Source organism: Cebidichthys violaceus, unplaced genomic scaffold (genome assembly GCF_023349555.1).
Source record: "Cebidichthys violaceus isolate CVI_PGR_0920_01 unplaced genomic scaffold, fCebVio1.0.p SCAF_47, whole genome shotgun sequence".
Taxonomy (NCBI): Eukaryota; Metazoa; Chordata; class Actinopteri; order Perciformes; family Stichaeidae; genus Cebidichthys; species Cebidichthys violaceus.
The window spans coordinates 1,898,465-1,923,511 of NW_027176672.1; the positions used below are offsets into that span (position 1 = coordinate 1,898,465).

Here is a 25,047-nt window from a genome sequence, read left to right on the forward strand (position 1 = left end):
TACCTGCTAAACCCCGCCCATAACCAGGCCAACAATCAATCATGCAACCAGACCACAAGAAAGATAAAAAAAAAAAAAAAAGAAGTCCCCAAACCACAACAATTTCAATTTATCATCCACAACTTTATTTCCATCTTGGGTATAAATTGTATAAATGAGCTTAAATCAGCAACCTTTCTTCAACCCTTTGTTGCCAGGGTCCCACTACATCGTCAACTCCTGCAAAGGGAACAAAAAGAAGATCGATTATCATATGTGTGTTGATTAGTTCTTTCCCACAATATAAAGAGAAAACTCTCTTCTCAGGACAGAAATGTTGGCTTCAGTGAAACTCAGAAGAACGAAAGTCACTGTGTTAATCATCACCGAAGAGTTCTCCGTCCTCCATACTACAATTTAAATGGCCTCGTCAATAACGACTCGGAGCCATTTTACTACCACAGTCTTACCATAATAGCGTTGACAATGTCGTTGTTGTTGTTTTTCAGGGCGCGTACAGCCTTCGCTCGCGACACGTTGGCTTGTGACATAACGAGTTCGATGTCCTTGACCTCCACTCCGGTCTCATCCACCTATAAATGAAAATGACACGGACAAATTATTTGTTATATCTCATGTAAAAACGGTGCATCTGTTCGTTTATCGTCACTTGAATAAAAAAAACAAACGGCATCTTACCTCTTCTTCTTCGCTTTCCTCCTGTACTGTTGGCGTCTGTGTGTTTTCCTGGATGTTTGATACCGCTTCTCCCTGGACCTTGAATTTTTCTGCGGCAGCCAGCTGGGCTTGCTGGGAAAGATCTTCGATCTAGAGAACGCAAGAGATAAAATGAGAGATTAAAGACGCCGTCATTTGGCAGGAACACTTTCAGCCGAGAGCAAAGAAGCTAAGACCGGAAAGTAGGACAATCGGCTCTACAAGGGATGAAGACTAAAAAAGGTGGCTAGCGTGGATGTTGGCTACATACCTTAGCTTCACCGAAGACGATGTATGTGTCTGATGCTGGGCTCTTGTAGACGTCTGGTTTGGTGATAACAAACAAGATGTTCTTTGACTTGCGAATGGTGACCCTGGTGACCCCCGTTACCTGCCTGAGACCGAGCTTTGACATTGCCTGCAAGAAACACGAGTCATTTCACAAATGTGGCCAATTCAGACCATCACAAGGAAGGAAAAGAGCAAATGAGATGTTTGAAACACTAAGAGCCCTCAGTACCTTTCGTGCCTTCTTTTCACTGCGGCTCTGTTTGGCTTTGCTGACCGGTTCCTCGTCTATTTCGGCAGCGGCTGCAAGCTGCAAGAGACGCAAGATTCATCCATATTTTATGTCTTACAAAGTAAATGCACACCGAAGAATGAGGAGAGTTTGACGTAACGCAAGTCATTGTGTAAATGCTTTCTCTTCTCAGGACAGAAAGGGTGGCTTCAGGAGGCTCAGAAGAACGAAAGTCACTGTGTTAATCATCACTGAAGAGTAAAGGGACAAACATCTGCTCGGGTTTAGGTTCATGTCCACAGTGGACACGATGTTCAAGACCAGACTCTCACCTGAGCCTGCTGCGTCTGTGTCTGTGCAGAATCCTGTTCCTCCAAATCAGGGACCGAGTCATCGCTGTCTGACTCTGTACCGGATCCTACAAACCAAAAACATTTAGTCACAACAGGCCAACTATTACATGCATGTATATTTGAAAGTCATAAAAATATGCTGCATTAATCCTGGGGAATGAAAATTGGTTAATAGGGTTTTAAAAACAGGATTCGTCTTTACCCAGGATGATCATAAACCCACCTAACATGTTGAAAAATTTAAATAAAATGTAAAATTGCAACAACAACCGATTGCTGTTGCAAAAGGGTCGCTGTGACTTCAGCTATTTAACTTCAAACAGTAACCAACCCTCCTACCAAATACCACATTCAGACGATACTAGACATCTTTGAGAAAATAAAGAATTGTAGACGTCCTGTGATCGCACACGTAAACACGCAACATGGCAGACAGTATGCAACGCAACTGCCCGTTTCCAACAACAGAGGCCTTTGTGTCAGCAACTAAGTAGCATCTTTGAGAAATGCCAATATAACATTTTAAACAAAGCTAATGTACACTTCACAACCATTACTTTTTTAAGAGAACAGCATATCTAAGCATCCGAGCAGTTCCCAGAATGCAGAAGCGGTTGGAAAAACAGAAGGCACAAAAGAAGAGAGAAAGAAGAAAATACCCTTGTCGTTCTTGATCACAGGCGCCACCTTGACCGGGGTTTTAGCAGGTGTAGGGGCAGGTTTGGGCGACGAGATGGGTTCTGAAGGAGTCTTACCAATTACCTCACCCTCTGGTTTAACTGGGGCCGGTTTAGCAACTGCCTCGGCGAATGTGAGTTTATGGGGAACTGGGGCAGAAACAGCGGGCTCAACTGGAGTGGGTTTTAAGGGAGCAGATGAAGGCTCAGCTACTGGTTTGGCAGGCGTGGCAATCTCAGAGGGTGCCACCTTAACCTCAGCCAATTCAGCCTTGGTTACTGACTTAGCAGCCTCAACGGGAGCGGGTTTGGGCTCTGCAGCCTCAACGAGAGCAGGTTTAGCCTCAACAGCTGGCATAGCAACCTCAACTGGAGCGGGTTTAGCCTTAACAGCTGGCTCAGCAACCTCAACTGGGGCAGGTTTAGCCTCAACAGCTGGCTTAGCAACCTCAACTGGAGCGGGTTTAGCCCCAACAGCTGGCTTAGCAACCTCAACTGGAGCGGGTTTAGCCCCAACAGCTGGCTTAGCAACCTCAATGGGAGTGGGTTTAACCTCAACAGCTGGCTTAGCAACCTCAACTGGGGCAGGTTTAGCCTCAACAGCTGGCTTAGCAACCTCAATGGGAGCGAATTTAACCTCAACAGCTGGCTTAGCAGCCTCAACGGGAGCGGGTTTAGCCTCAACAGCTGGCATAGCAACCTCAACTGGAGCGGGTTTAGCCTCAACAGCTGGCATAGCAACCTCAACTGGAGCGGGTTTAGCCTCAACAGCTGGCTTAGCAACCTCAATGGGAGCGGGTTTAACCTCAACAGCTGGCATAGCAACCTCAACTGGAGCGGGTTTAGCCTCAACAGCTGGCTTAGCAACCTCAACTGGAGCGGGTTTAGCCTCAACAGCTGGCTTAGCAACCTCAACTGGAGCGGGTTTAGCCTCAACAGCTGGCTTAGCAACCTCAATGGGAGCGGGTTTAACCTCAACAGCTGGCATAGCAACCTCAATGGTAGCGGGTTTAGCCTCAACAGCTGGTTTAGCAGCCTCAATGGGAGCGGGTTTGGGCTCAGCAGCTGGCTTAGCCTCAATGGGAGCAGGTTTGGGCTCAGCAGCCTCAACGGGAGCAGGTTTGGGCTCAGCAGCTGGCTTAGCCTCAACGGGAGCGGGTTTGGGCTTAGCCACCTCAACAGGAGCAGGTTTGGGCTTAGCCACCTCAACAGGAGCAGGTTCGGCCTCAACAGATGACTTAACAGCCTCAATATGAGCCGGTTTGGGCTTAACAGCCTCAACGGGAGCCGGTTTGGGCGTAGCCATCTCAACGGGAGCCGGTTTGGGCTTAGCCACCTCAACGGGCACAGACTTGGGCTCAATATTGGTCTTGGGTTGGGTTGCTACCTTAATAACCTCTACAGACGGTGCAGGTTCTGGCATTTTAATTGGCTTCTCAGGTGGGATAAGTGGAGGGAGCTCATCATCAGCAGTTACAATAACAGGAGCAGATTTTGATGAAGCAGTCTTAAACTCGACTGATGTGGGGGGGCTGGATGCAAGAGTATCTGAAAATGAAACCGGAGCTGCTACAGCAGGCTTTGAGGTAACTTTAAAAGCAGCTGGGGCTGCAACCAGCTTTGCAGCAGCTGCAGGTTTAGCTTCAACTACAGTTTGCTTGGGGATAGCCATTACTGGTTTTTCAATTGCTGGCGCCACCTTGCACTCCACAGGGCAAGGAACAGGCACAGGCACAAACGCCTCTCCTTTCTTAGCTTTTCCTTGTTTGCCAGCCTTGACAATTTTTGGGGTGAAGCTTTTAGCCTGATTAAAAGAGCTGCCAGGCGAGGACGCTAGGGGAGACGGCACAGCTGCCAGGGGGGTAGTGGAAGAAGTGGATTTTGGTGAGGTGGGAGAGGAGGAAGAGGCAGACATAGAGGAGCGTTTTCTTCTGCCAGGGACAGCCTTTGGGGCAGAAAAGCCCTGCGCACTCTTGGCATCTTTGCCTTTGGGCTTTGCAGGGCCAGAAGCTGCCTGAGGTTTCTGGGAGGAAGCTGGGGCAGGAGGTGTAGCTGAATAGAAAAATCAATCTTTAAAAGTTTGGACGGGAGGTCGTACTCATGCGGATTAAATGATCACAAACCAAGACGCAATCTCCTTGCTTAGGGTTAGGAAAAGGACACACCTGTCTAACTTAAGAGCTTGATGCAAAACGCCACTCAAAATGCACAATCCATACTACTTACTTCCAAAAAGAAACCCACATTCTGTATTTAGTCAGGATGCAATTAAGACAAACGGGTAAATCCAATTTGCAAATCATATCACATCACCACATCATGATGATGCATAAACACACCTGCTATTGTTCCACTGAACTGATGCTTCAAGGTAAAACCGACCAACCGTTAGACAGGGAAATTAACTTTTCTTAAATAAACAGTCAAGTATTTCCTCTCAAATATGTGTGAATCAAAACGTATCACAATGGATACAAATTTAACTTCAGTAAAACAAAGCAGGTTCGGACCATGTGTTATAAAAAGACTGATATCTACACTTTTAGCATAGATATTACTTAAGATGCAGACAAAAATATTTAAATAAAAATATGTAATAAACCACCACAAAAGAAGAAAACCATAAGGAATCCGACGCATTAAACCTTTGTCCATTTGAACTTGTATCACTCATGTTACCACCTGGAAAGAAAATATGCCTAACCCGATCAAAAAAGGCTCATTGAAATGATCGCGACAAAAAAGTAGGGAGAGGGGAGTGCTTGCTTATCAGGACAAACCAACCTGACAGGTGGCAGGTGGAATGAAGTGGTCGTTCACGTTTGGAGGACTCCTTTGACTGAATGGCCTTGGGGAGAATTGTTACAGCTTCTTTCTTCTCAAGATCTTCATTCTGAGCAGCCACGTTGACGTTCACTTCAATAGGCAATACTTTATCTTCAGCTGCGTCCGGGCAAAGACTCCTCGACTCTTCTACCTCAGTCGCCGGGGCATCCGTCGCCTTCACATCTTCACCGTTCGCAATGACGTCTTCAGGAGCAGATGGTGTTGGGTCTTCAGGAGCAGATGGTGTTGGATTGTCAGGACTTTCTTCCGCCACTGCACTAGGCTCGTCCTCGGGGACTTTCGCTTCTACAGAAATCTGCTCCGTCTCTTGGCTGGCCGATTCTTCAGCAGCAGCAACGACGACGACGACAACAGTCTCCTGACTTTGTACCTCTACAGTTGGAGCAGCAGCAATGGGCTCCTCTGAGGAAACAACGGGAGTCTCGGCAGATGGCACGGGCTCTTCGGGGACTGGCAGGTCAGCCGAGGCCCCTGCTGGGTCAGCAGTCGTGGGTTGTTGTGGGTCAGGTGTTGCAGCCAATTCGGTCCCTTCAGTAAGCTCGGTCTTTTCTTCGGTCGCAGCTACGCCATTTGCTTGATCACCAGTAGCCTGAACGCTAGCTTCTTCTGGGGAGTCCACCTCTAGAGCAGGAACAGAGGTTTCTGGAGGATTCTCCAGTGGGATTGTTTTGCTCACGGGAATGGCCATCTCAGGAGGAGCAGAAGAACTCAATACTCCTACAGCTGATTAAGGAAAAGCAACAGGAGTAACAGGGGGAAGGGGCAATCACAGTAATTGTTTTGGGAGCAATTCTAATTCAACGGAAATTTTAAGAGCTTCAGGAATACACCGTGAAGTGAGAAAGAAATCGTGCTCCACATGTGGACAGAAACGATGAGTTTGTGAAAAGTTAATCGACGGGTTACTGGCTCTTGGTTTGCCAAAGTTTTTAAAAAGGTGGGGGGTGTTAGGTGCAGTTAAGAAAAAAAATAAATAACCCCACATCCCAAACCCCATGCAGCGTCCATGTGAGATAAACACCAGAAGATCAATGCACAACTTTGCATGAAAATAAGCTATGCATATATTTACTAAAGCCTTGAATTGATTAGACGGCACAGTACATGTCCATTATTGTAACGCTCCATAGCAAAGTCTACGGAGCAAATACTTAACATCCAAAATCACTTTGAAATCCATTTCAAAAAGCCTTTCAATCTAAGATGAGAGCATTGTGGTTACCAGTAATAGTGTTGCGAAAAGATGCCGGCAAAAAAAAAAAAACCACAACCCCTACGAAATAACGACCCATCGCGTGACCTTATTTTAAGCAGTGTCCTGTACTGACCATCCCAGGTTAATAAAGAAGGGCTATAAGATTATGGCCAAAATGACGATAATGACTATTTTCACTGTCATGCCGGGAGCACCATTTCTTCCCACGGGGAGAGCGGGCGGAGCAGGCAACAAGTCCACAGTCCCGGGGCGCAGCCAGGTCCTGACGAGGGGCACGGACGTCGACATCGCAGGCCATCGTGCTCATTTGATTGCGATTAATGTTAGATCAACTGTGCAGCATTGAAGTTGAAGCTGCGTCAGTGTTTTTTTTTCCTAGCCATTGTTATTTAGGACTATTGAAATGAGAAATCTGTCATCTGAAGGGCTCTGGAGTCTTTTGTCGCAATGGAGTTTGTATTTCCAAACAATAACGTGATGTTAAGTCCACACAGTCTCCAATGCGAGAACAAAAATGTATCAAAATGTTTGTGAGAATTATGCTGAAGTCTTTTTTTTTAAACCATTTAATACCTAACTTTGATGAAAAAAGGAACCATTTACAATATTCTGACTTTCAAAAGATGTCCACCATTATGACTTTAAAAAAAAAAAACATTAACTACCCTAATAATATATGTTGAGTTTATCAGAATAGCTCAAAGTAAATAGGCAACTTTTAATCTATGCAAAGTGAGTTGAAGGCATTTTTTTTTTGTGCACGGGGAAAACAAAAAAACACACAACACAACACCATGCATTGTGTGCTAAATCCAGTTGTCAGTGCAAGTCACCACACACCATTGTGAGTTTGTGTAAATATATATATAGAGGGGTCCTGGATTACTCTTATCAAACCAAGGCAAACAATATCACCACTGCCGATTCCCTCAGTGGGCAAACTTACTTGTTACAAATATCCCAACACATGGCCGGAGACAGTCAAAATAACCGTCACCTGTTACATCAGCTCAGTGTCCGGCCAGCTGAGTCAACTCCATGAACCAAATAACCGTCCATTTATTGTTTCCCCCTACTCAACAAATAACCCCTCCATAGACGGCCATTTGTTGAACATGTCACCCCCGTTGGTTGAGTTCCAGGACCCCGTTGTTTTTTTTAATTTGCATGTTACATGCACGTTGAAGGGAAGTTTTAAATATACGAACCGGTCTCCACTTGAGGCTGCAGCATCTCCTGCTCGGTAACTGGGACCGTTTCTGTGGCTTCACCAGGCATGGTTGCTAGTGAGGGAAATAAACAAGTTTATTAGCTCAAAGCTAAGATCATTGTAAACTACTAGTGATGTAAAACAAAAAATGTAGGCAAGAAAACGGATGTGACATTTAGCGGATTAGAGTAGTAAGCCCATTCAGACACACTTGCTGCTGGTTGAACAGGTGACTGAGCCCATGCTTTAGCTCCGTACTCTCTAATGGAGCAACATTTAGCTAGCGTTAGCTTCTGTTGGCTAACTGCTATCAACAGGCTTAACGAGCGGGGGAAGCTAACGACAAGTGACACAACCTACAGTTACATTTTACCGAGATGTAAAGTTGTCACACAATTAGACCCTCACACTAATTGTCTCACAGCTCACTGAGGCCCTGGACAGCCTGCTGGTAAACTGGGAAGTCATGTTCCCCCATTTTGAGCAGGTAATCAGCGGTACAACGGGGCTTATATCAGAGAGCCGAGGGACGAAAGAGGACACATATCTGTACCGGCCCGATGACACTACATTACTCTAACGTATGAAATATTAAATACAGACGGGGATATATGAAAAACGGATGGATGATGTTGGATTATCAGCGGAGACACTCACCGACTCGGGACGCTATATCCAAGATGGCTGTGAGAGAGAACTTCTGACCTCAGCTCCACGGTAATATCCGGTTTAGAGGAGCGATTTCTACTTCCGGGTTATTTAAAAGGCACAATCAGTCTTTTTTTTTTTACCATAAAAAACTTCTAATCACATCCGCATATAGTAGTATTAAAGACGTTGGCTTCTTTAAAAAAAGGCATTTTACTAAACTACAATACATTACATTTTGAGTATTTGTACTTGCCTACTTTATGCTACTTTATACTTCTTCTTCTTCTTCTAGGAATGTCAGTCAAGCCCACTGACAGCTGTTACTACCAAATAGGTGACAGTTGGTTTGAGTAAAAGCAGCAATACAACAATGTAAAAACACTTATATACATAGGGTTGGGAAGATTAGTCTATACAGTGTATCACTGGTCATAAGAAGATTTTATGTTTCATAACCTATATCTGAAAGTCACTATATTAGATAAATTGTAGTAAATTTGCTTAGTACCATTGCAGCACTAGAGGACTACATACATTAGTGGAAGTTTAAACAGAGATTCCAATTAAAAGCACATTCAGGCTGAGAATACAAGACATAATGCTTTACAATGTCCCGTTTGTGGCAAAACCTCAATAACATGAATAATATTTACAGGCTAGATACAAACAATTAACACTAGAAGCCTCGACAAAACCTGGACAACTGCAGTTAAGGAGCAAATTAATCCCACAAAACACTGGAGAACCATAACCCTAAATTATTAAAAATATATTAGAACTATAAACAGACTCCATCGCCCTCATATTTATCAGCAAGAAATGTAAGCTAATTTTTCAAATAACATAACTGCTTGCTATTCCAGATAACAAAAAGTAAATCTGCAAAAACGTCTTGTGGTCTTAATAAAAGTCACTTGAATACAAGATTTCGAAAAAATTTTAAAATACCAATTTTTATTTTCACAAATGACTGTACAATAGAAAAAGAACAGGCAAACAACATGACATTGGTATTCTTGAGTAAGGAGATAATGTGCTTATGTTTTATTTATGAATGAATTATTACAGAGTCTCTCACACGAGTGAAATTAAACACATTAGATTAAGTAATGAGGAGCTATTAACAATGTGTCTTCTGCGTCACGTCCTGACTGTTGATCCGGTTCAGAAGTCTTTCTGAAGATCTAAAAAGAATAAAAGAAAAAAAACGCATCACATGAAAGAACTCCTTAAACGTCGCTCCGCCCTCATTTCATCCACTGCGAATAATACGGACCACTTTTTTTGAGAAGTTCTCCTTTCCACGAGCGAGCCAACCCGTCCAGGAACTGATCAAAGTATTTCACATACTTCGCCAGGCTGGTTCGTTTGTAATCTGTCAAGAGAAGAACAATCGGTGAGCTTCAGAATAAACTAAGACTAAAGAAGATTATAATAAAACAGGAATGTGATGAGTCCTATCCTCTCTTACTACTGGAAGAGAGGCACATGAGGCTGCAGTGTATTTTCATACTGAATTAAGGTTCGTCGCGTCACAGTTGACGGACCACATTTGCCTCATTTTGAGACGAAAAAATTAAATGGCCAGATTACCTCGTGTTGACCCATTTATGTGATACGATGAGCCTGAAATGTAGCTTTCAGAATCTCACCTCTGATCTTTCGTCTCTCAGCTGCGTCCTTCTCGTTTTCCTTCTCCTTGGCGTCCTCGGACTTCTCTTCGTCTTCGCCTGTCCTGGGTCGATCCAGCTCCTCGCAGATCTGACTGAAATCAAAAATAAACAATAAAAGTAACAGCATCATCTCTGACAAACATCAAAGAACGCTGCACGCAGCAGAGCACGAGAGAGCATTCGATTATCGCTCACCTGATTGTGGGCACAGCAAAAGGATCAAACGTCTCTAATTCTTTGAGGTCCATGGGAACAGAAATGCGCCCTGGCCAGAGTTCAAAAAGAGAGAAGCCACAGTGAGACCGTCTGTGGGGTATCCACCACGCCATCTTCATCAAAGTCCCGTTAGATCTACGCTCACCTGTTTTGGGGTGGACACTGAAGGGGCTCTTCAGCAAATGGTTCACTCCTTTACTGACGTTCACGTCGAGCCGCGGGTAACAGTACTGCAGCATGATTTCTTTCTCAAAGTGTTGGCTCTTTTTGGAAGTGCCCTGGGGGAAGAGAGATTACATTGTTGTGCCCGTGTTCATTATAAGCCGTCTAGCTGTAATATATCAAAATAAAATTCGGGGTTAAAACAACTGTCATCATGCGATATGAGCAGAACTACCAACCTGTTTCTTTTTGGCTTGATCCTTCACCAGCTTCCAACGGTTCTCTGGTTTCTTCTCGTTTTGGAAGTCCTGCTGTAATTCTTTTCTTACATGTAAAAAGCTGGAGTTAAGGTCGAGTCCAGTTAGTTTCACGAAGGTTTTAAGCAAACAGAGAAAGAGATCACGCTCTCTTATTTCAGAATCACATTTCAGAGAAAGAAAACTTTTTTTTTCTTCCCCTCTCTCCACCCTTTAGCTAAAAAAAGGATATCTTCAGGCGTGAGCGCCAACACTTTGTCTACAGATTCCTTGCGGCCGAGTATGTCCTGTTCCTGTAGTGCGTACCGGGGGAAGTATCGCTCCACCAACGCCAGAGACTCCCTGTGGAGATCACAGGTACAAGACTCTCAAACCTTCGACGCTGCAGGATTCTGTCAGAGGCAGCAACCTCAATGACAGTCGTCACATTTAGAGACAAACGGAACAAACTCTGCTACAGCTTCAAAAAGAACCGTCACTCCGAGAAGGATCGGATTCTTACCTGATGAAAGGGTGAATTGGATCTGTGAGGACAACTTTCTTCACCGTCTCGTCACCTCCCTGAAAAAACAGCAGTGGATAGAACATTCACAAAAGATGAACTCATCGGTTATGTGAAGAAAAGAAAAACAAAATATCCGACACATCTAGTCAGAGAAAAAGCAGTTTATCTGAAATAAGACCAATGTATAGGTTGGGCACTGTTTACCTGAGAGAAACACACTGATACACACAATGCTGAATGCAAAACTCTGCTGCTAATAACTAGATCTGTTCTAATCATCTTTATAAAAACAAATTTAAATACTGTTACCTTAACCAGGCTAAGGTATTCTGCAACTGCAGAGCGCGCTGCTACAGAGAGCTTCCTGGCAGCTTCGTCACACACCCAGCAATGCACTCCTCTTCTGCCAGAATAAACCCACAGCAGCTGCTGGAAACCAAAGTCATCTAGAAAATAGAAACATTTGAAATGTGTTTTGATGATAATTCGGCAGAAGATCCAGGATAACGTGCCACGAGATCGACGGCAAACAAACCTCGAAGAGCTCTGTCTAGGATGCGGATGGCGATGGTCATCAGGATCCAGCACTTGCAGCAAATGTCTGCAGCACTAAAAAAAAAAAAAAAAAAAGAGAGAGAGATTATGTTAGATCAGTGATGTCACTGTCAAGACATGCTGAATTTAACAAGATAAACCACGTGATCAATTCACCTGCAGCAGCTTCTGACATCATCATAATCCGTCATATCGATGTCAAACACCAGCTCCTTCTCCAGGGCGTGGAAGGTTCCTGACTTCACCGTGTTGTGTTGATTGGGCTGTAAGTGACAAACAGATGTTTCCATGATCTCTCTCTCTCTCACACTCTCACACTCACTCACTCACTCACTCACTCACACACTAACGTCTCACCCTGTGACTGTAAATGGCTCCGATGTCAATCTTGTACGGGTTCATCTTCTGCATTTCCTTCTCCAGCTCGGTCTGCGTGCTGAACGACTGGTAGCGGACATAGATGTCATCTTTGAGTGTGAAGGAGAACTCTCGATTCTGAAAGTAGTTCTTCTGCACTGAGAGTGTAGAAGAAAACACACACACACACACACACACACACACACACACACACACACGTGAAATGAAACATTAAAGTATGGTTTACATTTTATACCATCAAGTCTTTGCAAGTGCTTTCATCATTTCAAGTGTTGTTAAAAATAAATTAAAAATAATACATATATGTATACACACATATATATGTCTCTCACACACACACACACACACACACACACACACACACAAATATATATATATGAGTCCCCTAATATTAGTAAAAGTACACTAACAGTAATAGAGGACACCATGTTGAACAAGACAGACAGCAAAGTACACAAAGTCACTAACATATGCAGCCAGCTATATCACAGATAACAAAACACTGGTTAACGCTGCAGTCATTTAACTAATACTAGTTTAGCTAGCTTAACCAGGATACTCACCTCCTCCATAGTTCAGCCAGCGGTAATACTGGGAGAAGGGGAACAGCCGTCGGTAGTACAGCGGCAATAAGTCCGGTAAACAGGCCGAGTCGTAATTCGGAGATGACATTATCTGACAATATAGCACCGTTAAGTACGTTAAACTGCCAACAACAAGCTAGCTTTCTACCGCTACACGCTGTCAGTTCTGTGTGTTGTTTGACGTAGAGTGTCGCGCGGGAAAACTCTCAAGCCGAGGAGAGAGAACCAATGAAAACGAGGATGAGCCCGTGACGTCATCCAATACGAGGAACAGTTTTTTTATGTTCGTGATCGATATTTTCTCCAATTAGCTTCTCTGTTGGATCAGCCAGCAAGGAAAGGTAAAGACAATTAGTTACGAGGTAGTTAAACGTGAGTGATTGCTGCGCTCCACTCTATAAAGACGTTAGTTGACGTTCACCGATAACCGGAAGTGCAGCCGGAAGTGTTGAACACTGGTGAGAGGATCATGGGACGTGTAGTCATTTGACTCTGTTTCGACGCAATTAAATTAATGCAACAAATACAAATAAATGGGAGAAAAAATAACGTTAGAGAGAGATAAATATAGAGAAAATTAAGAAAAATGGGGAGGACAAGTTCCATGTTTTTGTGTTAAAAAAAATACATCCATATTTAAATCATTTTACTCATTGATCTGCTGTGAATTTGGGGGAAACTTTCAAAACTCTAGCTTTATGTTGTAAATGCAGGGTTCCTGACATCTGCTAAATACTGGCAGCACCTCAGATCTTTCTTATTATTATAATCACTCCAGCAACAACAGCACAAATACTGGATCCTATTAAATGTGTTGTCATTTCATGGCTTTGTTGGGACTGTAATTTACTTCATTCACCTTTAGAGGGCAGCATAGTGTCATTAGGATATTTACAGAGTTGCCACACTGAGTCCTGTTGCAGGGAAGAATGTGATGGTAATTTCCATCATGTCAGATAAATGGTACTTAAACAAATACAGTGAAAATAAAAAATGAATGAATGTTACACAGATACCACAGGAAAGCGGTGAAAAGACAAAAAGGACACCTCCCTGGTTTTAGAGATGACCTGGGATGAAGCTCCAGATGTGCTGACGTTTTCACACAACTGTCTTCTATTGTTTCCTTTTGGCTAAATTTACCTAATTTATGCCATTCCCTCTCCATTCAGATACACTTGTATGCAATGCACAACGACACCCTTTGCTCTGACATTTGAAAAGGGCACTTTGGCAGTAGTGGTGCTCCTTTTTGTCCTACCCACTATAGTCACACCGTCTAGTGGCAACACTGATTGCTTAATAATGATGTGTCTTTTTTTTTTACTTCTGTGTTTCCAACCAGAGTATCGAACTCCATCTGACTGAAGTGGCGCTGTTCACACTGAAGGTTGAGGGCTGAGCAGCGATAAGAGCTCTTGTCAGTTATTGTACTTCTGATTTAAAATAGCAGTCTGTGCCGTGTCTGTACATTGAATGTGAGTTGTTTTCTCATTGTGTTCACTCTCTCTCATCTACTATCTTGTCCATTGTTGTCATTAAATCCTCTGTCTATAAATGAATTCCACGGCTCTGTCACATCACACAAATGGACATTTTAAAAATGACAAGACATTTCGCAAATAAACCTTTTTCTATCTTCTATTTTCTACATCTTAACTTGCAGCATGTGGAATATAAGTATGCAGCTTTTAAGAAACGAAAAAAAATCTCTATTAATGTTAGAAATCCTATTATTTTTCTATAGCACAACTGACGAACCTGGACACTTCCATTCTTCTGACTCCAGTTAATCCATTCACTTGTTTCACTGTTGTCAGACAGGATGCTGACGGTGAGTACTATCTTTCCAATTACCCAACTGTTAGTATAATATACTACATGTGAAATACCTGTTCTTGAAGGTTAACAAACTACTTTCCCCTCTGCAGCGTCGCTGAACTGTGCCGTGTTCAAGAGCAATTAATGGAGAAGCATGCCAACACATTTCCACTTGATGATTGCACTTGTGTTTATGGTAATATTCTTTAATCATACCCTGATTTACATAATGAAAAAGCTCTCAACCACGTCTTTCTTGAATTATGCAAATTATTTCGCCGCAAGCCAAAGGGGATGTGGTTAGACCTTTCTTTGAAATTATCTGAAATGGATTTGGGATTAACACTGACTCTCTCTCTAGCCGCAGTACCACTGTTTGCAATTTTGGTGCAAATTAATGCACATGGCGTGCAGCAAAGTAGCTCCTAACCTAAAATACTGTTGTACTTGAGCTTTCCTGTGGTATAACAGATACTGCTTACAAACATCCACTGACACACACACACACACACACACACACACACACACACACACACACACACACACTAAATGTCAGTTAGGTAAGGTGAAACACGGGGTGAAAATGTAACTTTCAGCAGCGTCTATGATAGATGTAGGTCAGACAGTCCTCAGGTGTCCATGGAGCATTGTAGGCCGGCACTACAGGTCACCATGTTTACAGGAGGAGTTTGAGGATGATATCAAAGTCACTGCATTTCCAGACTGCCAAAGTGTGCCACCATCTCAGAGCGTCGTCGTCTTTAATCAAGAAACCACTTTGGGGATACATAGGTCAGTAAAAAATAGCGAGATGAAAAGATTGCTACTTTTCTTATGGTTGTGCATTAACAGAGATGTAGCCGGGTGGCGATTAGCTTAACTTAACAACAAGACAGGAAGGGGAGGAACCAGCAAGCACGGCTCACTCCAACGACCTGAAACATGCCTGGCAGCACTTCTTGTTCGATCCCTACATGATGTAAGAAGTCCACAGCCATGTTAGTTTAGCGTGTCACCACGCTAACATTTTCTCATTAGCACGAAACACAGAATGCAGCTGAGGCTCATGGGAACGTCGTTAGTTTTGCTGGTATTTAGACATAAACCAATACATATTTTCCTCTGGGGGACAATAATGTTTTGTACTAAATTTCACGCCAATACATCCAACAGCTGTTGAGATATTTCAGTCTGGACCAAAGCAGGTTTAAAGTGCTATAACTCTCTGCAAGAAGGTTAATATTTCCCAAAATATGGAACTTTAAACTCACTCCCTCTCGTCTACCCCTATGTAAATAATGTACAAAGTTTAAAAGGGGGATTCCTCTGCAAACACAGAGGTAAGCATGTAACACATTTAAGCCCGTTTACATGCAGTTTGTAACTCTTTAGAACCGCTAAAAGGGAGAAATGGAGCATTAGGAAGTGAAGCATTAAGTGCCAGTAGGCGTTTGTATGTTATTAGCGTGTGCTGTACATGAATGTGAAGATAGACATTTCAATGAAGCATGACATAGAGGGCCATCTATTTACCTTGCTTCTCTCTGCACCAGGTGGCAGGTGCAATTCATGTCCCCATGCAGAGTCCCACGCTGTACATTAATGGCATCAAAGAGGGCCTCGACGACGGTTGCTTTGCCATTTATCTTCTGCACAGCCACGCTCCACTTCCTCTCCAAATGGCCGACACTCTCCCGATTCTCCGTTATACTTCGGATTGATGGAGCCATCTGTCATCGGATGCGTGCAGCCACTCATATGTTTCATGTGAAAATAATTGCATGCGTCCTCACATGGCTGTATATCTCACTGTAGGTCTGAAGGACAAGAAAACACATCAAAACGGTCATACTTAGACATTTATAGCAAATTCTCATTAGCTGGATTTCTGCGTGAGATCCTCCCACTAACCAGATTTAAATATATCTCAGTGAGTACATGTTTCTGTTGCAGCTGTGAACAAAGTTAGATTTTGGGTCTATAACCATGAGACTCATCAGGTTTTCCACAGAGAGGACATGAGAAGACAAAAAAAAAAATCCCCTCTAACTTGAGTTTTCACACTTTAAGTAAAATGTAAAAAGAACAATAAATCCTTCTGAAATGTAGTGGAGTCAAAGTATGAAGTAGCATAAAATGCCACCGCGTCTTCTCGTTTCAATAGACTACAATCAACTCTGCACATTTACTCAAGTACTAAAACACAATTTTGACACATTCTTGTACTTGTCCGTTACATTTCAGAAGGGAATATTGTTCTTTTTTCATATGATATGAAGTACTACCCAGTAGTATACAAAGTATCACACAGTTGGCTCCACATTGACAAACATTGAAATGCTCTCACATGTATTTGTTAGCGAACACAGAATAATATAATAATGATATTGCACTTGTGCATTATGAGTATTTTTTTTACTTTTGATACTTTAAAAGAGCCTACATTTAGCTAAAATCACTTCTTTACCTTTACTTAAACATTCAGGTCTTTCACTTGTAATGCAGTATTTTTAAACTACCATTGATAGAAAGTTTTTCTATACTCAAGTACCTACTTAAGTACAATTTTAGAGGTACTTGTACTTTACTTGAGTAATCAAATTGTAAGTTACTTTCTACTTCTACTCCACTACATCAGAGGGAAACGTTGTACTCTTTAATCCACATTAATTGGATACATTTAGTCACAGATTCATATTATTAATACAGAATATTATCATCAAATAGAACAAGATATATCATTATTACATTCATTAATTATTAATCCTGATAATAATGATAATGGTCCATTCTACATAATGATGCTAATACTGATGTACTTTTACTGAAGTAAATGTTTGAATGCAGGACTTTTTCTCGAGTATTTCCACTGCGTGGTATTACTACTTCAGGCTCTGAGTACTTCTTCAACTACTCTCTAGTAGTACACAGATGAGAGGTCTTGCTCGGTGTGTGTGTGTGTGTGTGTGTGTGTGTGTGTGTGTGTGTGTGTGTGTGTGTGTGTGTGTTTAGGGGGTGCGTTGAGGGGACATCAGTATTTCTTAAATCCCGGCTGTGGCCCTGCAGTTCACCATCCACCATTACCACCACACAGCAAGACGAGAGACCTCGTGCGCTGCCCTCCTCCACCTCCTCCACCTCCTCCTCCTCCTCCACCTCCTCCTCCGGCTCGCGCACAGCGCAGCGCTCATTGGATGGCGCGACAATATAAAGTTCCGCAGTGATTCCCTCACTGACTGCTGCTCTGCCTCACTCACTGACCGAGGAAGAAGACGAGCAGGAACCGAGAGGATTTACAAATAAAACTTTACCGTCATTATTCCCACTCGTGTTTCTTTTTCATAGTCTGCCGGTTTGACTCGATCCCGCATCATGAAGGAAAGAAGACTCGCGCAGCCGTTCGTCGCGAGGTGTAAACTCGTGCTGGTCGGGGACGTCCAATGCGGTAAAACAGCGATGTTACAGGTTTTGGCCAAGGACTGCTATCCAGAGGTACGACGCGTCTTTTAACACCGTGCGCGGTGATCTGTTGACTGTTCTGATAATATATGAATGATATTAATTACAGGTTATGATTGTGCGATGCATCCCCCCGCGAGGAGGAATACATGTTACTTTATCACTCCCTCTGGGAGCAGAAGAGAAGAGTTTTCTTTCTCTTTGTGTTTCTGATTGTGTCAGAGACATAGAACAACACCAGTAGTACTTCATTTAAATATACACTTAAATATATATCTTATTCTTCTTATCATTAGTTTTTATTATCAGTCAAACCACTGTCACTTTACCTTTTATTAATCTAATTTTCACCTTCTAATTTTAGTTTTGTGTACCTCTTACTGTTTATTTTTTACATTCTCTATTTATTTGTATTTTTTTTACTGATGTCTGTCTCTGTGCTGCTGCAACAACCCCCCCCCCCCCCCCCCCCCCCCCCCCCTCTGTGGATCAATGCCGGCTTATCTTATCCCATGGTGGTGCCACACAGTGTGTAGTATTACAGATTGTCACACATGTAGTAAAAAAGCATATTTGAGGCTATATTTTCCAAAGGTTTTAGTACTTCAGACGGGGCTTCATAAGGTCCTCTCAGGTTGGGCTTCATAGGCCGTACCATCATTGACATACAGTTAATATGTTCGAGCGCTGCTGCATTGATTAAAAAGAAACTGACGATCCTGCACAAATATTAACATATGCTTGTCTTTTATTTAAAATAACAACATATTAAATGCATTTGTGGACTCCCTGGTGACTTGATCTGCTCTTGTTTTTTTGTCATTTTATATTCTAAATGATGAATTAGTTAAAATATAATATATAATTTGCGATTTAAAACCTTCTCTCTTCCTTGTCCACGTGCAGACTTACGTCCCCACTGTGTTCGAGAACTACACGGCCTGTCTGGAGCTTGAAGACCAGCGTGTGGAGCTCAGCCTCTGGGACACATCAGGTGAGGATTAAGCTCAGATTTCTGTGTTTTTGTAATAAAGAAGAGAACAGAACTGTGATCACCTGCCCCCCCCCCCCCCCCCCCCCCCCTCTCTCTCTGTGACTCACTGCCAAGTTAACATTCTCCCCAAGCTTCCCTGTTGGTTGAGCGATGAGTACAGAAGTCAGGTTTCAGGGCTGGTTTGTGGAACTTGTTTGCCCTCCCTGGAGTCGGGTAACGACCGTAAACGAAGCTCCATCTCTCTCATTGTCTTGCTGACGGTGGTGCTGGCGTTGACCCAGACGTCACTATCTGCCCGTCCTGTTTTGATGCAGTTAAGCAGCTTTTTTTTTTTTTTTTACTCGTGTGAAATCTGTTGAGAGATCTTCATTGGTGGATTGGTGCCGGCAAGGAACAACAGGCCTGAGCAGCAAGACGCGAGTGGGACCATAAATCCACAGTTTAGCATGAAAACAAACCCAAAAGAGACAATCGAAGACAGACTAGAATACAACCGAGCTATTCCCGGGAATATTAAATCCCTAAAGCCTCCAAGTTTGGCTGCTTTAATCCTAAACGTTTCATTTCAGTCTCATCTGTGAGATTAAATTTAAATTTTACAGCGTTATTGTAGCTCTGAGCAGTTTATTATCATTGGTGAATACTGGAGTGAGGAGCTTTTCTCATTGATTGTATTTAGATCGTTCTACTGTATGTTTAAAGGTCACCATGTCACCGCAAATGAACCTTACCGACATGACCCACTGAACATTTTCACATAAGAGGGGAGGAGCGACGCTAATCTCTGACCTGTGTGAATTAGGGCTGCAGGTGACAATTGTTTCCATCGTCCATTAATCCGCAGTTTGTTTTCTAGATGATTATGAAACATGTCTTGTCTTTAGTTGCCCAGAGGACGAGGCGGCGTCTTCAGACGTCTTGTCTTATTTCACCAACAGTTGAAAACCCAAAGATATCGGTTTACACTGAAAAATAAAACAGAAAAGCCTCAAACCCTCACATGTAAGGAGCTGGAGTCATTCTAGTTCTTAGTGTTTCTGCTTGAAAAGTCAAATTTAAAACCATAACTTGGTTGCCGATTAATTTTCTCTCTATTAACTAATTGATTAATCAGCTAATCGTTGCAGCTCCACTTTATTTATTTATAACCTCTGTTGTGAAATATGTATGTGAAGTTTAATCAAATCAACTTCCTTGGATGTAATCTCTGACTCTCTTTTGTGATATTTGATAACTTGACTTCTTCCTCATAGAGGCGTTATGAGAACAGCGACTATCATTCATATCAAGTCATTTTTCAAGGAAAAACAAACTAAATATTTCTTGGATTTGCCTTCTTTAATTTGGGATATCTTTGAGTTTGGGACTGTCGGTAGATATGGAAGGAATTTGAAATAATAATCAGCATTTATTTTTTTTTACAATATTTGGACATTTTATAGACAAAAAGATCAATCAGTGAATCAGGAAAACACTCTGCTACTACCTTAGCTACAGCCCTCATGCATACAGTTCAGAGAACCATTAATTGTCCTTCTGACATTATGACCGTGAACATATAGAAACATCATGTAAATGGCATCGATAATAAACCCGATCACGTATAGATTCATTTCATAACGGTATTGGCGGAGGCATTGAGCTCAGAGGAAGTTGAGCAGTGCCAGTTGGCCTGCAGAGGGGTTGTTTCACGGGGGAGAGGGGGAATGCCTCGTCCATGCAGGGGGTGGAAGCGTGCGTGAATGTGTGTGTGTGTGTGTGTGTGTGTGTGTGTGTGTGTGTGTGTGTGTGTGTGTGTGCGTCCTGTCTTACTATGTGTGTGTGTGTGTGTGTGTGGCTTACGGTCGCTGTGAACAGAAGGCACAAGTGAGAGAGAGTGAGAGTGAGAGAGAGTGAGAGAGAGAGAGAGAGAGAGAGAGAGAGAGAGAGAGAGAGAGAGAGAGAGAGATATGCATGACCTCCTCTCTGCCTTATGGTGTGCACCGCCTAAAAAAAGGTCTTATGTAAGTGAAAGCAGCACTGAGCTGATGTAGGTTTGTGTGTTCGTCTCCCACGGAGGAAAAACTTTCTGGACAGTCGCCCTTTCTTGGGGAAACATTGCATAAGACCTATTTACTTTTGCAACACACACACACACAAACACACACAGTTCCCGTCACTCTTCATGTACGTTTCTTTCCATTCTCCATTTTTATTATCTTTATTTATAACGTTTAGGGCTGCGAGGTACTTCTTTTATCAGCGATTCGTTTGAATTTAGTTTTTTCAATCAAAGTTGACATTTGCACATGTCTTGTTTCAGTCTAAAACCAAAAAGATATTCACTTTACCTTCTCTTAAGATAAAGAAAAGCAGCAAATCCTAATGCAGAAGCTGAAACTAGAGAATATTTGGCAAACCATTGTCAGTTAGTTGATGATGGACTCATCCTGTCAGCTCTCATAAGTGTTTTATTCTCTTAAAAGATGATCTTTCACATACTAAACAGATGTGAGAAGTGCAGCTCTACGTTTACCGCACGACTCAGGAGCTCATCTTATCTTTCACAGAGACACACAGTCTCGTCTCACACGTCGCTCTTTTGGTATGAAATCCATTCGCTTTCTTTCTTTGAGAGCAGCGGGGGGGGGGGGGTTTCTTTGCATCAGCTAATGTTTGCCTAAACTGAAAGGCTTGTTGGTGTTTGGCTGTGTGTGTGTGTGTGTGTGTGTGTGTGTGTGTGTCCAGGCAGGGGGCTGCCAATGTGTGGGAGGTGGTAGGTGCTCGAAGTTGTGTCCTCTTTAGATCTCGCTGCCTCTTCTTTCTCAAGCCTTACATCACCCTGGATAGTTATGTGACGGCTGCTTTTGATTCCCTCTAAAAAAGAAGAAGAAGAAGAAGAAGAAGAGATGTTATTGATAGATAGTTGTGTAAGATGTCCTACATAACGGATTTAAGTCAAATATTCGGACAGACTGAGTGAACCAGAGGTTGTTAAAATATTGTAAAAAGATATTTTCATCAACGCCTCAGGAGAGAATTCCTCAAGACAACAGGATGGTTGGTTTAGTTTGGGAGGAAGCTTATTAGAAGTATCTATTCCTGATATAATTATATCCTCTTTTATTTTGCAAAGGAAGGCTCCTGGTGCACATTTGGCCCCTGAGGACCGGAGGAGGAAATTAAATCTCGGTGTTCGGTGTGCGGGGAGCGATTAGGTGGCAGAGGGAAGACAATAGAGAGCGGACATCCTGTCAGCTCTGCTTTTAGCGCGGGGGCCTTCCTGAGAGCTAAAGGAAAAGGTCCACTTATAGCCCAGCTGTTTACGGAAAGACAAGGAAGATCATGTTTCCTGCACACCGAAAAAAATCTCATAACTGCGGTGTCGTATTTATGAGGGGTAGGCTGTCAGTGAGGCGATGAGTGGTGTGTGTCATTGTGAGGATTGCTTTATTGGCGTCAGTGTTATTAAAAGTCCCGTCTGGTTAATTAAAGGAGCCGTTGGCCGTAGTGTCAGAAATCATGTCTGAGAAATGCATTTTCTGTTTTTTGCATGCGAGTAATTTTCCTTTGTGTTTTGGTGTAAAACTGAAACAATGATAGAGAGTAAATATAAGTTCAGAATAAGAAATAGAGCTGATGTATATTACAATGTTGCAACATTAATTACTTTTTTTGCGTGTCTCTTATTCGTGTGACTGCTGCAATCTGAGTCACACATACACAATGGTGACTTTTCACGGTTTGTACACCCAAAAAACAAAACACAAGACATCATTTTCGGCGACTGTCCAACCCTAGACTCAGGCTAGCTGTTTCCCCCCGTTTCCAGTCTTTGTGCTAAGCTAATCGGCCGCTTTGCCATTTCTTCGTATTCAAACGCTCCACTTAAAAGCAAAATAAGATGTCAAACTTCTGCTTTAAAACACTTTTCAATTACCTAACTATTGATATTATATATAGATGTTTTTGTTTTTGTTTTACATAATTATTAAAATTGCCTTCAACATGGTGTCTGTATTTCGGCACTTTGTCCAAGCTAAAAATACTGAAAAGTTGATCCTACAGTGTGATGATGATTTAGTTTCACAGGACATCTGGTAGGTTTGTTTTTTCTTCTTCTTTAAAGTCAAACCAGAGTTTTTCAAGTAAAGTTAGCGATTGACCAATAATGGGAAGACGTGATTGGATACGACTGTGACTCAGCGAGTCTACTTTGTTGGAAACATTCCTGTCGGTGGGAAGGCGTCAGTGAAATGATTTGCTCTCTTATCAGTTTGGCAGGGCTGTGTGTGACTGTTTGTGTTTGTACTGTGTGAAAGTGTGGAGGATGATTATGATAGAACATTATAATAGTGTCAACTGGATTCAGCCCTTAAAAAAAAAAAATACAGATTTAGTTGATATTTGTGCACGCTGACGAAGGGAAAACTTGACTTGAAAGAATGTTGTTTTGAATTAAGACATTCCTGACTTTGTCCCTCCAGGTTCTCCATACTACGACAACGTCAGACCCCTCTGCTACAGCGACTCAGACGCCGTGCTCTTATGCTTCGACATCAGCCGACCGGACACAGTCGACAGTGCGCTGAAGAAGGTATTCATGTTGTGAACGTGACGGACGGACACCGCAGTCCTCCAACTTCTTACTTGTGTTCAGTCTTCTATCTGTCGCTGTCCTGTACAACATTTCTCTCTCTACTGCTTGCAGTGGAAAGCAGAGATCCAGGACTTCTGTCCCAGCACGCGGATCCTGCTAATAGGCTGCAAGACGGACCTGCGCACAGACGTGTGCACTCGCATGGAGCTGTCCAATCAGAAGCAGACTCCCGTCTCCCACGAACAGGTTCGTTTCCCGTGACTCTTTCGTCCTCTCGGGTTTTTCCCGTCTCCCGTCTGGACCGGGCCGTCGTTTTTCAATCCGCCGGGGCTCAACTTGCATGTTTCCTCCACGCTGCAGGGCTCGTCCTTGGCCAAGCAGCTCGGAGCGGAGGCTTACCTGGAGTGCTCGGCCTTCACGTCGGAGAAGAGCATCCACAGTGTTTTCCGTACCGCGGCTCTGGCCTGCATGAACAAACTCCAGCCCGCCAATAAACCCAGCCCCGTCCGCCGCCTCTCCAAGAGACTCCTGCACCTGCCCAGCAAGACGGAGCTGCTCTCCTCCACCTTCAGCAAGGACAAGTCCAAGAGCTGCGCCATCATGTGAATACTGCTGAGATCATGCTGGGGAATGGGGGTGTGTGTGTGTGTGTGTGTGTGTGTGTGTGTGGGGGGGGGGGGGCAAGGACAAGCAGGTGGTTCAGCATGGGGCCCAAGGGTATGCAAGGGAAAGAGAGCAACAGTTTCCACAGAGCATCTCTCTCCTTTGCAGCATCCTCCCCAAACTCCCCGACAACCACTTCAAAAAAAAAAAAAAAAAAGGTTTGCTCCACTCTCTATATTCAACTCTGACACTGGACTTTCTGATCATGACACATCACCAGCACACGGTGCAGAGACAGAGTGGGGGAACATGTTTCTGATCTATTAAATAAATACAACCTGTACAAAGAGAGCGGTCGGATTCCTCACACGAGAGCTTAAATAAGATCAGTGCCTCCTCTTTTCCAAGTGGTTGTAAACACCGCCTTTGACTGCATTACCCCGACGGGAGTCATTTTGAAATTCTGATCGCGGTGCCCTTTCCCATCCATCTCTTCTTTTTTTTTTTTTCTTTCTGAATGTCTCTTTAAGGTCATGAATGACGAGATGAAAAGTATAATCTGACAGTTACAGGAAGTGGTTTCTATAGAAATGCGGCACGGGGAATTTAAAACAGCAGTCCTTGAAGTAATTACAACCCCCCCCCCCCCCCCCCCCTCGACCCCGTTCATTTGGAAATTAGAGCTGACAGTGGAGAAAAAAAAAGGGGGAGGGGGGGGGAGAGAGAAGGGAGGGATTTGGCAAAAGCAGAGCGTTCATTTGCAAAGGCAGTCGGGGGACAAACCGAGAGCCCATCTGAAGGAGCGCAGTGTGACTCAGCACTCACACGAGCTGCCAAACAGTCCAGGGGTGGACATGCTGTGACGGAGCAAACAACAAACTCGCGGGCCACGTAAAGACCGTCCAAGCATGTTTTTTTTCTCAGATCCCATCACCTCAGCAGTCTTATTTGTTCAATGGTAGTAATCATAAGGCTTCATTCTCGGGGCGGTCCATTAACGATGCATCGTCTCACTGTTCCCTGGTACTTAAAAGAGCTGCCAGCTTTTCTTTTCTCGGTCTTTAAAAGATAAACCATAAAAGATTTTCGTT

At 43.2% G+C, this 25,047-nt stretch overlaps 4 protein-coding genes and 2 non-coding genes across 7 annotated transcripts; 1 reads left to right on the forward strand and 5 right to left on the reverse strand.

Annotated features, from left to right (window-relative positions):
- Positions 1 to 102: 102 nt before the first annotated feature.
- LOC137886965 (nascent polypeptide-associated complex subunit alpha) lies at positions 103 to 8,246 on the reverse strand. 2 transcript variants are annotated; one of them, XM_068729701.1, is made up of 9 exons: positions 8,177 to 8,246; positions 7,518 to 7,592; positions 5,031 to 5,816; positions 1,549 to 1,634; positions 1,217 to 1,294; positions 968 to 1,114; positions 679 to 807; positions 450 to 572; positions 103 to 219 (listed from the first exon to the last, which is right to left on the reverse strand). In XM_068729701.1, the coding sequence occupies exons 2-9, from the start codon at positions 7,585 to 7,587 to the stop codon at positions 205 to 207; spliced, it is 1,434 nt and encodes a 477-aa protein (XP_068585802.1). In that variant the 5' UTR covers positions 7,588 to 7,592; positions 8,177 to 8,246; the 3' UTR covers positions 103 to 204. The 2 variants fall into 2 exon arrangements, with proteins under 2 accessions (XP_068585802.1, XP_068585803.1); XM_068729702.1 differs by lacking the exon at positions 5,031 to 5,816.
- Positions 298 to 372, reverse strand: LOC137887037 (small nucleolar RNA SNORD59). The gene has a single exon (XR_011105017.1). It is a non-coding gene; the product is annotated as a small nucleolar RNA SNORD59 (small nucleolar RNA).
- Positions 1,401 to 1,474, reverse strand: LOC137887036 (small nucleolar RNA SNORD59). The gene has a single exon (XR_011105016.1). It is a non-coding gene; the product is annotated as a small nucleolar RNA SNORD59 (small nucleolar RNA).
- LOC137886958 (calphotin-like) lies at positions 1,641 to 5,024 on the reverse strand. The gene has a single exon (XM_068729690.1). It carries the CDS (start codon positions 4,159 to 4,161, stop codon positions 2,131 to 2,133), a length of 2,031 nt encoding a protein of 676 aa, XP_068585791.1. The 5' UTR covers positions 4,162 to 5,024; the 3' UTR covers positions 1,641 to 2,130.
- Positions 8,247 to 9,096: 850 nt separating the features above from the next.
- prim1 (DNA primase subunit 1) lies at positions 9,097 to 12,862 on the reverse strand. The gene is made up of 13 exons (XM_068729707.1): positions 12,480 to 12,862; positions 11,896 to 12,053; positions 11,695 to 11,801; positions 11,519 to 11,592; positions 11,293 to 11,429; positions 10,981 to 11,039; positions 10,709 to 10,820; positions 10,461 to 10,550; positions 10,205 to 10,337; positions 10,039 to 10,108; positions 9,823 to 9,935; positions 9,447 to 9,545; positions 9,097 to 9,354 (listed from the first exon to the last, which is right to left on the reverse strand). Exons 1-13 carry the CDS (start codon positions 12,586 to 12,588, stop codon positions 9,335 to 9,337), a joined length of 1,281 nt encoding a protein of 426 aa, XP_068585808.1. The 5' UTR covers positions 12,589 to 12,862; the 3' UTR covers positions 9,097 to 9,334.
- A 4,648-nt stretch (positions 12,863 to 17,510) lies between these two features.
- On the forward strand, positions 17,511 to 24,028 carry LOC137886976 (rho-related GTP-binding protein Rho6-like). Its single transcript, XM_068729716.1, has 5 exons — positions 17,511 to 17,813; positions 18,687 to 18,774; positions 23,241 to 23,350; positions 23,465 to 23,599; positions 23,714 to 24,028. Exons 1-5 carry the CDS (start codon positions 17,694 to 17,696, stop codon positions 23,957 to 23,959), a joined length of 699 nt encoding a protein of 232 aa, XP_068585817.1. The 5' UTR covers positions 17,511 to 17,693; the 3' UTR covers positions 23,960 to 24,028.
- The last annotated feature ends 1,019 nt before the right edge of the window (positions 24,029 to 25,047 follow it).

What these genes read in the sequence shown, in the direction of transcription:
- LOC137886965 (XM_068729701.1), bottom strand. Translation starts at nt 7,587, where the DNA reads ATGCCTGGTGAAGCCACAGAAACGGTCCCAGTTACCGAGCAGGAGATG. An exon ending in TTCCACCTGCCACCTGTCAG is followed by an intron (nt 1,635 to 5,030) that starts GTTGGTTTGTCC and finishes TTTGGTTTGTAG; the next exon opens with GATCCGGTACAGAGTCAGAC. An exon ending in AGGAAAGCGAAGAAGAAGAG is followed by an intron (nt 573 to 678) that starts GTAAGATGCCGT and finishes TTTCATTTATAG; the next exon opens with GTGGATGAGACCGGAGTGGA.
- LOC137886976 (XM_068729716.1), top strand. Translation starts at nt 17,694, where the DNA reads ATGAAGGAAAGAAGACTCGCGCAGCCGTTCGTCGCGAGGTGTAAACTC. An exon ending in CCAAGGACTGCTATCCAGAG is followed by an intron (nt 17,814 to 18,686) that starts GTACGACGCGTC and finishes GTCCACGTGCAG; the next exon opens with ACTTACGTCCCCACTGTGTT. An exon ending in CAGCCTCTGGGACACATCAG is followed by an intron (nt 18,775 to 23,240) that starts GTGAGGATTAAG and finishes TTGTCCCTCCAG; the next exon opens with GTTCTCCATACTACGACAAC.
- prim1 (XM_068729707.1), bottom strand. Translation starts at nt 12,588, where the DNA reads ATGTCATCTCCGAATTACGACTCGGCCTGTTTACCGGACTTATTGCCG. An exon ending in CCTAGACAGAGCTCTTCGAG is followed by an intron (nt 11,430 to 11,518) that starts GTTTGTTTGCCG and finishes TCTATTTTCTAG; the next exon opens with ATGACTTTGGTTTCCAGCAG. An exon ending in CCAATTCACCCTTTCATCAG is followed by an intron (nt 10,821 to 10,980) that starts GTAAGAATCCGA and finishes TGATCTCCACAG; the next exon opens with GGAGTCTCTGGCGTTGGTGG.
- LOC137886958 (XM_068729690.1), bottom strand. Translation starts at nt 4,161, where the DNA reads ATGTCTGCCTCTTCCTCCTCTCCCACCTCACCAAAATCCACTTCTTCC.